At 42.9% G+C, this 14,902-nt stretch overlaps 1 protein-coding gene across 1 annotated transcript in view; it reads left to right on the forward strand.

Moving 5' to 3' along the window:
• Positions 1-14,902, forward strand: part of pea15 (proliferation and apoptosis adaptor protein 15) — a 79,792-nt gene that overhangs the window by 40,491 nt on the left and 24,399 nt on the right. The window contains exon 3 of the mRNA XM_079810763.1: positions 10,922-11,096. Coding sequence (XP_079666889.1) covers positions 10,922-11,096 — 175 coding nt within the window. The remainder of the gene's footprint in view (positions 1-10,921; positions 11,097-14,902) is intronic.

Genomic DNA, 14,902 nt, shown 5'->3' on the forward strand with positions numbered 1-14,902 from the left:
TGAAATGTCTGCTAGCAAATGTTACGCTAGCATAGTATATCTGTTTATAATGATGCTCAACATGGAACATCTTGAATGCTTTCATTGATGTTTTACTGTATTCCCTATGTATTTTATTGTTCATTTTTGTGTTTTTCAAAATAATTGAATTTAATTAGGACCCAAGCCTGAAGGGCGAAGGCCCTATTGTTCCCCTAAGGATTATTAATTTTGAGTCTGCATTCATCATTCACAGCTGTTGAAATAGCTTTTTCAACTTAAATTAAACTACTGCATGTCTGCCCATAGAAAAAATAATAAATAAATAAAAATTACCAACGGATTAACAACACACAACTATTGATCCATAACATTTTCCTGTACACAACCAAGCTGTATTCATGTTACTCTTGCTCTTCAAAATAATTCAAATTGCTCCTGACAGTAGACACCATGCGCTTTTAGGCAATATATGGATTGGTGTCCATATACAGAATAGTGACTGAATTTAGGAGAGCTGTGATCTCACATACCCCTTTTCCACCAGAATGAACCGGGTGCTAGTTCAGAGCCAGTGCTAGTCCCAGTTCATAGTTGGTTCGACTGAGGAGCCTTCTAAGAACCATTTGCTTTTCCACATGCTGAGAGCCACAACAGAGCCATGTCTTGCATCACTGTATACGTCTCATCTTTCTCAGCAAAGCTAGCGAGGCAGCGCGCAGTGTTGGGCTACTTCATCACTGTTGCCGCAGGCTGTTTTTCATGTCCGCGCGCGGGTTGAAGCGACCCCAATTATATGATATTTAGCCCCGGCCTGGAATGCGAATTTTAGAAGGCAACCATGCCAAAAAAACACATATTTCACCCCCAAATGTGATTTTTACCTGGCAACCCTGGGCAGCGGGAAACACAAACACACCAGGCTTGTTCGAGATGCATCGGCGCTGCGCAGACTGCGCGTTCACTTCCTGTCAGCATCAAGTTAAACGCTCCATTAGTTGATGAGCAACCAAAATATGTTCACACACACATCAGTGTAGTGAACATTTGTTAATGAGTTTTGCCTGCAGACAAACCACAGGAAGACACATAAAGAGCACATGCATGTGTGCAGGTTTTGCCCAAAATGTCCATCACTAGCCACAATGTACTCAACAGTATAGTTAACCTGTGCAACAGTTACTTGTAAGCTGGGCCACAATTTTTAAATTCTCATAAATGAACCAAATTGAGCTTAAAATGAAAGTCAGCTGGTTTCTGTTAAGGTACTGAGGGGATAAGCAAATATAATTTGGCAAATTTCTATTAGTTTGGTATATAGGACCCTATGACATTTTTTTTTTTTACCCAAATATTTGTTTTATTTTTTCTCAAATTCCCAAACTTCACAGGTTTGGTAAGAGTCCTGACCTGAAGACATCTACATGCCAATATTCAGTTAGCCATAGTGCCACCCACTGGCAACAGGGAGTGACGTGTTTAACACTGATGCACTAGCAACATACTTAAATATGCAATTGAGTACTAAACATGCTAGAAACTTTCTAAAACATGCTAGCAACACTTAGCTGAGTGCTAAAGCATGCAATTATCATCATGAAGCAAGAACTTGTTGTAACTCAAGCATACAATGTCCAATCTGCCTCAAACTTCACGTTTGATAAGTGCCCTGGCCTGAAGACATCTACACCCCAAAATTTAGTTATAGTCATAGCGTCACCGGGTGGTGGTGGCATGGGTGCAAGGGCCCTTTCAGCTTACAGCTTTGATTGTGGTTTATAGTTTTGAGTTTCTATGTGTCACAATAGTTTTCTCAAATAAAATGGTGAAATGCTGGTGAAGTGACTCTCTGGAGATAAAGTTCATGTGTTCATGTAATAGTGAGACGGCAGACTCTGAAAACACCACAACTGTCACACATGCTTGAGTTTGTGTAGTAGGCCAAACTGAGACCAACAAGAAGACTTCAGTTTTCAATAGCATTTCTTTAATGCTGACACTAGTCCATTCCGCCATTTGATTAAGTGTACAGCCCTACTCTTGATTTCGTCATCTAAAATTTTCCAAATTCCATGATATTCCATGTAAACCTCAGGTATGAAAGCACTGCATCAAAGAAAGGTGTGTGTTCCAGACTGTTTGCAATCAGAAATCCTGAGTCATGATCCGCACACATCCACGTCTCATCTGGACGCGGTGAATCCAGTCAGTGTTTCAGGGTGTGCTTGTGTGTTGTAGGGATGCATCGCACATCTGGCATTCATCGCATTCCTGTGCTCTTCATCGGCGCAAGGCCAGACTGTAGGACGAAGCAGAATTTATTCACTCCCTGCCGAAAGCATGCATGCACATGGGCGGTTGCATTACTCAAAGAGGTCAAAGGTCAAATACGGAAAACGAACACTGTAGATACACACATTCCCGCAGTGACGAAGAGGAGGAGGATATCCTCTGTCCATAAACACAGCACGCCACTCATCCTCCCGTCCCTCGCCACTCTGCCTATTTATTGCAACTGGAAAAAGTGTAGTTACCATGGAGACCCAGCTGTGAGTGGCCAGCCGGCCCTCACTTCCTGCTGTTACTGTGGTTTCACTTCCTTGCTGGCTCAGAGGGCAGCAGAAAAAACAGCAGCTGGGTACGGAAGCAATACGTAAACTACTCCTTTTCCCTTCTTTCTTCTACCAACAATCATTATCCCTGCTGTTAATGCATTTCATGTGAAGTACAGACCAGTTGCAGTGCATGCAAAACCCTTGGATTTAGCTGGATATTTGCAAAACCATTTGCACTACAATTATGACAATATATTAAATTAATATAAGAAATACCAGTTTGGAGTATCAAGCAGCATAATGTTTAGTATGTTTCTGTGTTTAAGCAGACTGTGCTTGAGAGTCTTGTTGAACCCATCAAATTTTATGCGCAGTTTGTGCAGAAATCTGGATGGTAATAGATCAGATAGTTCAAAATATCTGTGATTTTGATACATATGAATCAGTCTTTTGTTGCATAACATCTCGCTTTTTTCTCTTATACTGTAAGAAACTTGTAACACACAGTTTCAGCCAATCTCATGTTAATCTTGAGTACCTATAGAGTGGTATTGCATCATTCATATCTCCAAAAAATCTTTAGTTTTATAATTTTTGTAAAAGACAGATACGCTGTACCGATTCTTTCTGAAAATAGCCAAACTCGTGTAGGCGCGCAGTGCGCGGAGCTAACGAGGAGCACGGGCAGCTTTTGCATAGCGATCGTTTGCAAGCTGTGAGTGACATCCTTAAAAATAAAAAGAGAATAAAAGCTGTATTGTCTTAAATTAACTTTGGCTAATCAGATCCAGCCATACATATTTGATCCAGAAGTCCCGAGTCTGAAATTGAACAGCATGAACAACGGCAGCAACAAAGACATCTCGATATACAGCTGGACATCTCAATATAAAAACAACAATGAGTTCTTCTGTGGCAACATGACACATTATGGTGGTCAGCTAAACAAATGTATTTAAACATACACAATACATCATCACATTATCCCATGATAACTTTCGATTTACTATATGTTCGTGTTGTTTACATTTTATGCTCTTGCGTGCCGATTAAAAACAAAACACAGACATTTGATGCAGTTTTACTCACCGCCTGCGGTTCTGATGTTTTATTGCTGGGACCATCTTTCAGTTTCAACCGATCTGCAAATCCAACGTCGAATTTGGCCACAAAGGATTCATCACAGAAATGCCGGGAACACAGAAATACACTTGCACAACTCCATTGCTGATTTCATAAAGGGCCATACTCGGAAATAAAAAAAAACTTTCCGAAACTTGTGAGAAACCGGAAGGCGTATTTTTGGCACAGAAATACTCTGTCATACGTTCAACTCATTTTTTGGCCATGTTTAGCATGAGACTCCAACTATTTAACAGTGTAAATATGTCAGAATGCATGAAATAGCATTATCCCCCACTTAATTTTTGCAGTTACAAAAACAGTGAAATATAAACAAAGAACATTATGTTTCATCATTGTGTGGTGTGAAGACTTGATTACGCGACACAGAAGCTTTATCAACTCTCACTGTCTGACACCAAGTAGAACACAATGAAATCATAATTTCATTTCCTTTCCATTTTCAGCAAAATGCAGCCTTTAGAATTGAACGGCCTGTGTTATTGTGTAGAATTGCATAGCCTGCATCCATCCAATACTAATACCAGTATAACCGGTTTGAATGTGGATATTGTCGCAAGTCTAATTTAAATGATGAGATTTTGGAGCTGATATTTCATTTCAGTAATTTTGTCCCTTATTTATTATAAATATTCCTATATAAGTATGTGTCTTATGATCACAAAAGATGTGTGTGTTTTGTGTAGAACTGTGCGTTTAATAGCACTTTTTTGCATAAATGACAATTGGCTGCCAACGTCTTCAGGAGCGCAGCAGATGGCTGGATGGAGAAGAAAACCATTGAACTAATGTTAAAATTGTTAAAAAGCAGAGTCTTACTTTCTCTCATTCGTCTTTTTCTTTCCATCTATTTCTCTGTTTAACTCTTCCTCTTCAGCTTGATAGGGCTGTTTCTGGGAAAACATCACGCTCGTTGTTATAAACACATCGATACATTCGCACACACATTGCACTGGCCCTGACCATCACTAGGGCTGGGCTACATTACATACATCTCAATATGGCTCAGCATTTTGATGATATTCAATATGCATCACAATACTGAATCTGAAATGGCTTGAAAGAGTGAATTTTATTAGTAGATTCACAATGTTTATATAAAACATTTTTGTGAACATTTATTGTATTTTTTGATGCTCCCATACTTGTGAGGATTATGAAACCAAATCTAAAGACTAAAAATGATTAGCCAAATTTTGACTATATAATGAAAACATTCGCTATATATCTTCCACTCATATTTAAACCACAAACACAGAGCTTTCTCTTACACATGGTTAGGATGAAAAAATTTCACTGGCGCTGAACTAACATCATCAAATGAGGAGAAAAATACTTGCGGCTGAATTCACACACATACACATCTGACCAGAGCTTCTGACCGCATACATGATGACAAATGCTTTTCGAAAGCTTATAAACAACATAGTTGCTATGCAACCATTCTATGGCAACGATATATGTAACAAGGTCATATGAATACGTTTCTGTCTTACTTTGTAAGAGATGGATCTGTGCTGAAGAGATGCAATTATTTAGCAGCTGTTTACATAATATTGGTGCCTTTATTTCTGATTTTTTTTATTTGGAAAGGAAATGAGCCATTTCTGTGTGGGATTTTATATAAATATGTACACTTATTATGTGCGGCTGCTGTGAATTTCTCCCTTGGAGGAAAAATAAAGTTAGCCTATTTGTAATCAAATTGGATTTTCTTTGTTGGCAATTCTTAAAAATGGGCAATTATACATCATACAGGTTTATGTTTTTCAAACATCAGTTGGGATGCCAACACAACTTGAAACAACATTATTAATGACAACTTACTTAGAACATTAGCAAAAAGATCTAAATCCATGTTTTATCTGGATTGAATTTAAATCACCAAATCTGTAACATGCATTTCCCAGACCTCCTCATGGAAAACTAATCCAATCTGAATGATTAAAGAACAAATGTTTTGCAATATGTTTGAAATTATACTTGCTTTTCTAATTGCTGAAATGGTTTAATACTAATCTGTCATCTTTCTTTCTCTCCTTAATTCAAAAAGAGGATATCAAGGGAGTGGTGTAGATGTTAGCGCTCTCAGAGTGCTTACCTGGAAACTAGCTTCTATTAACACTGCTGTGTTTTGATGCTATTGAAAGCAATTACTCCGTCTCCGTGTGGAAAACAGAGTGTGTTAACTTCCTCTATCATTAAGCATAGCCCTTTAAACCTTTCCTACAATACAGTCAAGCTTCTAATTTCAGCAGACAAAGCAGACAGCGTACACATATCAAACAAAGAAACACATTTACTACATACAGTGAAGCCAGCACATTTAACTTGTGGCATAATTTAGTTTCATTATTATATGAAACTTACATAACTTCTGTTTCATTATTGATTGTTTCGGTATGTACATGAAATGAAAAATGCAACAAAACCTTTGGATTTCTCTTCAGTAGAAGGTGGAGACTTTTCTAAAAATAATAATTCAATATCATCACCGCTAATTGTAAAGCGATTAGTTTCACTCCCTCAAGAAATATGTATGATTCAAGCAAATCTATCTCCACAGCAACTATAAAAATAGTTGATTTCATGCAGTGTTAAATAATAGCACAGTAGGCTATTATAAATGCATTGAGGATGTACGTATATAGTCAGCCTGTTCATTTTGAAAATAAAATCTCTTGAAAATAAAATAAAACATTCACATTCACATGAATCTAATGACAGCTTATGACATGACTAGCCTGGCTCCGCCCTCCTACGTACTTCCGCTCAATTTTCATTTTCCTTCAGTACTCCGTCTGGGACTGCGGTATATTCTTAGGTTTTCTCAGAACAATTTTTTACCGGTCCAATCAGCGAACAGAGGGAGTGGCTGAGAACGATGACGTTGATGTTGTGCGCTAGTTTGAGTTGTAGTTCAGTAATGGCAGCGGAGAAAGATGCGAGCGAAGCCATTCATTCCGTTGTGGCACCGCTGCCGAATATCCAGAAGTTAAAGCCGGAGCAAGAACAATCTTTGCTGAGTTTTGTTGGTGGCCATGATGTTGTAACCCGGGAAAAGTTTGATTTTCCAGCTCGCTCCATTAGTGGTGAAGGAGTTGGCTGAAGCCCCGGTAATTGTTTCTTGTGCGGTCGGAAGGTATTGTCATCATTTACAGGGGCTAGTCAGTGATTTTATTGCCTGTCCGTCTCCCACCACCCGCTAAAAAATCCCCGGCCGAACTATTTTTGACAAACACCAAGGTCGTGTGGTCATTTAATTGCTGTCCGAATCCACATCTCTGAGTTTTCAAGAATATATCACTTCAAAATGTACTGTTTATATCCTTTTTGACCACTGCAGAGCCCCGTACGGTTGCGCTTCGCTGTAATTTCTACGAAATCCTACGAAAAGAAACGTTAGCCGGGGGCAGCTCAAGCTAATTATTTCAGACAGGCATATATTCGAACCAGCATATGTCACAAAGGGCATTGAGGGTTGAGCACGCGGCGCTGAACGAAATGAGCTTTTGAAATGAACAGAATCTTCAGAAAGGTGCTCTCCACTCTGGAGGAAATAGCCTAATACCGCTCCATGCATTCTTTCTACGCACACCGCAATGGTCACAATATGACCTCATGTAGGCTATGTTTTAAAAACACAATTCAACATATAAATAATAATTTTTAATGGGCCACTTAAAGTGGTTATTACAAATAAATTACTAAATGCTAAAAATGAATAAATGTAAATGAACAAAAAATTGCATTGCATTTACAATCCTGTGAAACCAGGGGGGTGCTGCACCCCCACTTTTCGCACCCCTGACTCGATCTACTCCATGTGTTTGATCATCATTCTGAATCTGATCTGGATGTAGTCTTTGACAAAAATGTGATTTTCTCAGCTTGTTCAAAATGTTGCTTTTTTTTAAAAACTTACCCATATTTAAGTGTTGATAAAAAGGAATTTTATAAATATTGCATGCTCAGATATTCATACAACAAAATATTCTCTGGGCCATTACATTTGTGTGTAAATGATCAAAATCCCTGGTGATGGCTGTCAACTTTTTTTTTAAACAGTGGCGGGGAACGAGTTAAATGTATAGCGCAGAGTTTTAATGAAGCAACAACATATTATAGGTAGGACAAAACAAGATATGCTATTAATATTCTTTCATTGTGCAAAACTATTATAATATGAAAGGCTCCAATACAGAGCGGCACTTATGCACATCCCATGTGCAGAATGATGCGCTTGAAGTAACACAGATTCACAGCACGCAGCGCTCCTATGCAGCAGTTCATTGAGCATTTTCTTTTAACAGTTTTAAATTTCAGTGTGAAGAACGATTCATAACGCTCCATTCTCCTTATATGCAAAACCATAGACCTTTATCTACTGAAGCAAAAAAATAAATAAAAGAAGACTATTTGTGCTCTGTTTGAGATGAGTGTGCGCTGCTTTTTGCAATGCTTTAAACACGAGCAAAATTATACATTTTGGTGAAGATTCAGCACCTCCCCTAAGGGTCTTTCACAAGCTCTGAAAGGTCATTTAAACGAGAATGCGCGCATTGGCGATAATACATAGACTGACATTGTGTAAAAATGTGGAGAGTGTTAAAACAAATGTGCCTCTTAAATATATAAATAGCCTACAGATATCATTTTTTAACGCTTGGCATCGATGCATCGTATTGTTAGATATTAGATTGATGCATCAATCTATATCGATGTATTGTTACACCCCTAATAGACACAGATCTTAACAATGCCAAATAAATATACGATTACAACGATATACACTATTTTGCCAAAAGTATTGGGACACCCCTCCAAATCATTGAATTCAGGTGTTCCAATCACTTCCATGGCCACAGATGCATAAAATCAAGCACCAAGGCATGCAGACTGCTTTCACAAACATTTGTGAAAGAATGGGTCGCTCTCAGGAGCTCAGTGAATTCAAGCGTGTTGTTTCCGAAACATGCGCTGTGCGCGGTAGACCAATCACAACAGACTGGGACATCTGACCAATCAGAGCAGAGTAGGCTCGCGGAAAGGAGTGATTTAGAGAGACTGATTCATCCATCGAGTCGTTTGAGAATCATTGAACTTTGTGGTGAATGTATATTATGAGAAAATGAAACAGTTTTTTGACCTTTGATGCATGTAAACCTGTTGTGGGACCTCCACAACTAAATTAGGACAATTTAAAATAGTTAATGTTAATGACTTTAATGTCACTTACATTTTAGACACAACATTGACTGTTTTTGTTCTATTTCGACAGCAGTGAAAATAGTTCCAAACAAAGATCACAGCAGAACCATAGCACATTTCACAGCAACACTGTTTCATTACTGAATGAAGTAAACGAATCGGTTGAGTTAAAGCAATGACCCATTCATAAACAACTGCCTCATTTTTTAATGAATCAGCTGTTTTAACGAATCATATGAATGTATGACTCAATGCACCTACTGGGGGTTTAGTTTCATGTTTAGAAGTATATCTTTTTTTCCAACATTTCTTATTTGTATTTTTTCAATATTTTTGAAATTGGGGAACCCTACAAAGGTAATGTAATGCCCTTGGGGTAAATATCACAAATATGCAGATTTAATTATGCCAAAGCTGATAGAACACTGATGAGAATATTGCTTCAGAATAAATATTTACAACACAAAAAAAAAATTCCCGGCTAAGCAACTTTTTTACTCTGACAAGTGAATGACGAGGCTTAATGTCGAGCCCTGCTTTAAAAATATCTTGAACAAAAGATTGAGTGCAAGTCAAATATACCTAGACTTTTCTGACAGTATTAGTCAAGTATTTAATTGTACTTTTAATTGTAATTTTAAGTATATTTCTGAGAATTAATGTACATAAAGCATATTTCTAGTACACAAAAGTAGACTGAAAGTATACTTTATTATTTTTAGTTTAAAAGAAGTATAGGCTACTAATAGCACACATTACTTTTTGTAAGGGTAATCATAATATTTGCATTTTATTTTATGATCAGTCTCCTTTCCCAGATCTATTTGCATACTGCATTGTGATTGTTCTTGTCTTTCTATTATTTATATGCTGCACATTGTTTTTGTTTTTTTACAGTGCAAAAGGCATGTTGAGTGTCATAACAGCAAAATCTATAACTACCTGAAACTCTAGCACTGTTATTTGCATTGCTCTTCAGCATTTCCTTCAGAAATGGCAAATCTAATTTACACTGTTGCATGAGACATGAGATTTGTCAAACTACATTTCCATGAACTTTATACATTATTATTATTATTCTTTTTGTCTCTTTCTCACTCTCTGTATCTCTGTATCCCCTTATCTTTTTCTTCTCTCCCTCTGCTGGTGGATTGTGTAAATGCAGCGCCGTATTTAGGTCACCAGCAGATCAGTGCGTTTTACAGACACTATCACACACGGTAGCAAATAAACAGCAGCATGTCAACAGTGTACGTATATGAAATTTGTATAACGAGTGTGTGGGGGATGGCTTTTGTATGTGTCCCACTCTTTCTATTTCTTCCATCACTCACACACACACACACTCACACACTGTATTGTAGCAGTGACATTGAGGGTGATGAATGTAGAATGTCTGCACTGTTAAACCGGCTGCCACAAAGCACAAACAATACATTGTAAAATAACAGAGGCGTCCATCTTGGCTCTGGATCCTGCACAGTTTCCTCAGACCTCTGTCCTCATGTGGGCTGCCAACAGCAAAAGCGTTCAGATTGATTTGTTTGCCATCACAGTAAATGTGGCCACATGGAGCTTGCTGTATATCATACCACGTCTTGGTATTTTGACAACATGAAGGTGCTGATGATAACAGCACTGTTTGTGAGGCAGAAATTTCTGAGGAAGTAGGAAGATCTTGCTTTTGTTAATTGTGATGGTCATGAGCTCCACTAGAGGGAGACTGAGAGCAGTGACAAGATAAACTTTGACCTATTACTCTCAGGGTCTCTGTCCCACAGACTGTAAAATAAAAAGATGGACAAGGTGTCTCTGCATCCTTCCTCATAGAAAAATTAAGCCAAAAATGATATCCCAGAAATGTCTTTGCTAGTTGCATTCAGTACTAGTCCTTGAAAGAGATTTCTGGTCTTTTTGGTAATACTGTTTGTATTGCCGAAAGACATTCTTAGGTCTTTCACAGATCTTGCATAATGTACATAAATATACATAATTTTTTGTGCTTATCTGTTCATTCTGTCTGTGTTTTCCAGAGAATGTCTGAATACAGCTCGTTGTTGAGTGATCTGTCTGAGAACATCACTAATGAAGATGTGGAGCAGCTGAAGTCGGCCTGTAAGGATGACATCCCTGAAGATCAGAGTAACGCCATCACCTCTTCCAAAGAGTGGTTCAGCTACCTGGAGAAGAATGACAAACTGGCACAAGGTGAGTCAGTGAGCAAAAGACATCCGCCCTTTTCAAACAGAAGTACGCATTAGCATACTTTTAATAAAAGTATTTAATACACTTTAAAAGTTTTTTTTTTTTCAGTTGGTAACAAGCATTGGTCAATAATGAAGCCACTTTTTCAGTCTGCATTACTAAAATGAATCTTGGCCAAGCAGTTAATTTCACTTCTAAAACACAGACCAACAAAACACTTAATATAGGTCTGAAAATAAGCTCATTCCACCATAACACTGGCAACAATTATCATACATACAGTACATTGTCATTCATAACACTTACCACAGGGAGCATTACATTAAAGGGTAACTTCAGTGATTTAGCTTTAGGCTTTGTATCAGTAGAAACACGGTAGTGTGGAGTGTTATAAGTGAGGAGACTGGAGACAGAGATGTGTCGAGTCGACTTTACTATCCACTTCAAACATTCATTACTTTACAGTGTAATGTAAACAACAGTCACACAACGTTAACCCGGAAGTGCTTAACTCAAAACCCCGCTCCCTTAAAGGTACAGTCTCTAGGTGAATGTCTCTCTATTTAACTTGTGGGTCACCACACAGGCCCCCCCAGAATTCACCCATAATAACAGGCCCATACCGAACGGGTACTCAAAATAGAACAATCCAGCTCATAACAGTCCCTAAGAGTCAACGTATAGGGGGGCGGACCAGGCGACCGTACCGGCTGCGCTTAACAGGAAAAGGGCAAGGGGCAAGGGGCGGGGCAGAGACCGTGCCAGGGGAGAGGGCAGGGGCCGAGGCTGCTGCTGGAGGTCGCCCTCTCCGTGGGGGCTGGGCCAGCTGAAGCGGTTCGCCAATGTCCACATGAGCAGGCTTGAGACGGTCTATAGCCACCCGCTCAGGCCTGCCCCCCATATCCACAACAAAGTTCTTAGACCCTCCGGCCAGGACACGGAAGGGCCCATCGTAGGGGGGCTGCAGCGGGGTACGATGGCCATCGTGGCGGATAAAAACGTACTTGGCTGACGGTAAATCCTTAGGCACGTAGGACTGGGGGAGGCCATGGTGAGACGTTGGAATGGGAACAAAAGCGTCGGCAATGTTCCTGGACACAGCACGATGGGCGGCAACCGACCAAGGGGCCGTGGCACCTGGAAGAAACTCCCCCGGAACGCGCAGGGGCTGGCCGTACACCAGCTCGGCTGATGAGGCTTGAAGATCTTCCTTGGGGGCGGAGCGAAGGCCAACTATAACCCATGGGAGGCGGTCAACCCAGTTGTTGTCCGTAAGGCTAGCCCTGAGCGCAGCCTTCATGTCCCGATGAAACCGCTCGCAAAGTCCGTTGCTTTGTGGGTTGTAGGCTGTGGTACGGTGAAGCTTCACCCCCAGAACCTCGGCGACCGCCGTCCAAAGCTCTGATGTGAACTGTGGACCCCGGTCCGAAGAGAGGTCGGACGGTGTTCCGAAACGGGCCACCCAAGCCATAATGAATGCCCGGGCTACTTCGGCTGATGTAATGGAGGACAGGGGAACCACTTCTGGCCACCTAGTTGTCCTGTCCACCATAGTGAGGAGGTAAGTATAACCACGGGAGGGGGGCAGTGGGCCCACCAGGTCCACATTCACGTGATCAAAACGTCTCTCTGGCACTTTGAAGGGTGCCAAAGGTGCCTTAGTATGACGAGTCACCTTTGCGCGCTGGCACGCCACACAGGCAGCAGCCCAGGCCCTAACGTCCCTCCGCAGGCCTGGCCAGACGAACTTGGCCCCCACCAGCTTGGTAGAGGCCTTCACCCCGGGGTGGGAAAGGCCGTGGATGGCGTCAAAAACCTTTCGCCTCCAGCCAGCAGGTACCATGGGGCGCGGTTGGCCAGTGGAGACATCGCAGAGGAGTGTAGCGTTGGCTGTGTCAAACGCCACATCTTTCATGAGCAGCGCCGTGGGGGCCGTCCTGTAGGCTTGTACCTCCGAGTCCGCAGACTGATCCTCAGCCATGGCTGCGTAGTCGAGACCCAAGTGGACGGATCCAGTGACTGCCCGGGAGAGGCAGTCGGCGACTAAATTATCTGTGCCGGCCACATGCTGAATGTCAGTGGTGTACTCTGAGATGGCAGAGAGCTGGCGCTGCTGTCGACCAGACCATGGCTCCGAAGACTTGGCCATGGCGAACGTCAGCGGCTTGTGGTCAACGAAAGCCGTGAACCGCCGGCCCTCCAACAGGAAACGGAAATGACGGGTAGCGAGGAAAAGACCCAGGAGCTCCCTGTCGAAGGTGCTGTATTTCCTCTCATTGTCACGGAGCTTCCTGCTGAAAAAGGCCAGCGGCTGCCAGGCTCCTCCTACCCACTGCTCACACACAGCTCCCACGGCATAATCAGAGGCGTCCGTGGTAAGAGCAACTGGGGCGGTCGGAGACGGGTGTGCCAGCAGAGCAGCGTTGGCCAGCGCGGTTTTGGCAGCCTCCAGGGCCCCATTCATCTCCGGGGACCAATCCAACACGTCCGCCGGTTTTCCACCCCGCAAGGCGTCGTACAAGGGTCGCATAAGTTGGGCCGCATGGGGGAGGAAACGGTTGTAGAAGTTCACCATGCCCAGAAACTCCTGCAGGGACTTCACGGTGCGTGGGCGTGGAAAACTGGCTACGGCGTCCACCTTGGCCGGGAGGGGAACAGCCCCCTGCGGGGTGACGTGGTGGCCGAGGAAGGTGATGGACGACTGGCCAAACTCGCACTTGGCCGGGTTAATGATGAGACCATGCTCACTAAGCCGGCCAAACAACTGCCGGAGATGCGCCAGGTGGTCGTCGGCGGACGCGCTGGCCACGAGAATGTCGTCCAAATAAACAAAGAGGAAAGGCATGTCCCGCAGCACAGAGTCCATGAGGCGCTGAAACGTCTGCGCTGCCCCCTTGAGGCCAAAAGGCATCCGTAGAAATTCAAAAAGGCCAAAGGGTGTGATGACTGCTGTCTTGGGGACATCCTGCGGGTGGACAGGCACCTGGTGGTAACCGCGAACCAGGTCCACCTTCGAAAAGATGGTGGCGCCGGCTAGGTGGGCAGAGAAATCCTGTATATGCGGCACTGGGTACCGATCGGGGGTGGTGGCATTGTTCAGGCGACGGAAATCACCACAGGGACGCCAACCGCCATCAGCTTTGGTCACCATGTGCAGAGGAGAAGCCCACGGGCTGTTGGAGCGTCGCACGATGCCGAGGTGCTCCATGGTGGTGAACTCCTCCCTGGCGATCGCGAGCTTGCCGGAGTCGAGGCGCCGGGCCCGTGCATAAACCGGGGGGCCCACTGTGGTGATGTAGTGCTCCACGCCATGCTTAGCCACCGCCGATGAGAACGTGGGCGTGGTGATGTCAGGGAACTCAGCCAGTAGGCGTTGATACCGGTCTCCAGTGGCCAGCGTGTTTGACAGACAAAGCGCCCCCACCCCTCCAAGCGTGCAGGGGTATGAAGCAAAAGAAAGGGCGTCGATCAGGCGGCAGTTCGTTACATCCACCAACAGCCTGTAAGCGCAGAGGAAATCCGCCCCCAGGAGAGACGTAGACACAGCGGCCATGACGAAATCCCAGCCAAAACGCCGCCCGCCGAAACACACTTCCACATACCTCGTGCCATAAGTACGAATGGGTGTGCCGTTAGCGGCATCCATCGGGGGGCCATGGCCGCCAGCCATGGTGTCCACAGGCTTCGCTGGCAGGATGCTGCGTTGAGCCCCCGAATCGACCAGCAGCCGCCGGCCAGACAAGGCGTCAGTGATAAATAACAGCTTGCAGTCGCGGCCAACGCCCATAGCTGCTAATGAGCGCCGGCCC

The sequence above is a fragment of the Gobio gobio genome, assembly GCF_949357685.1.
Source record: "Gobio gobio genome assembly, chromosome: 2".
Lineage (NCBI taxonomy): Eukaryota > Metazoa > Chordata > Actinopteri > Cypriniformes > Gobionidae > Gobio > Gobio gobio.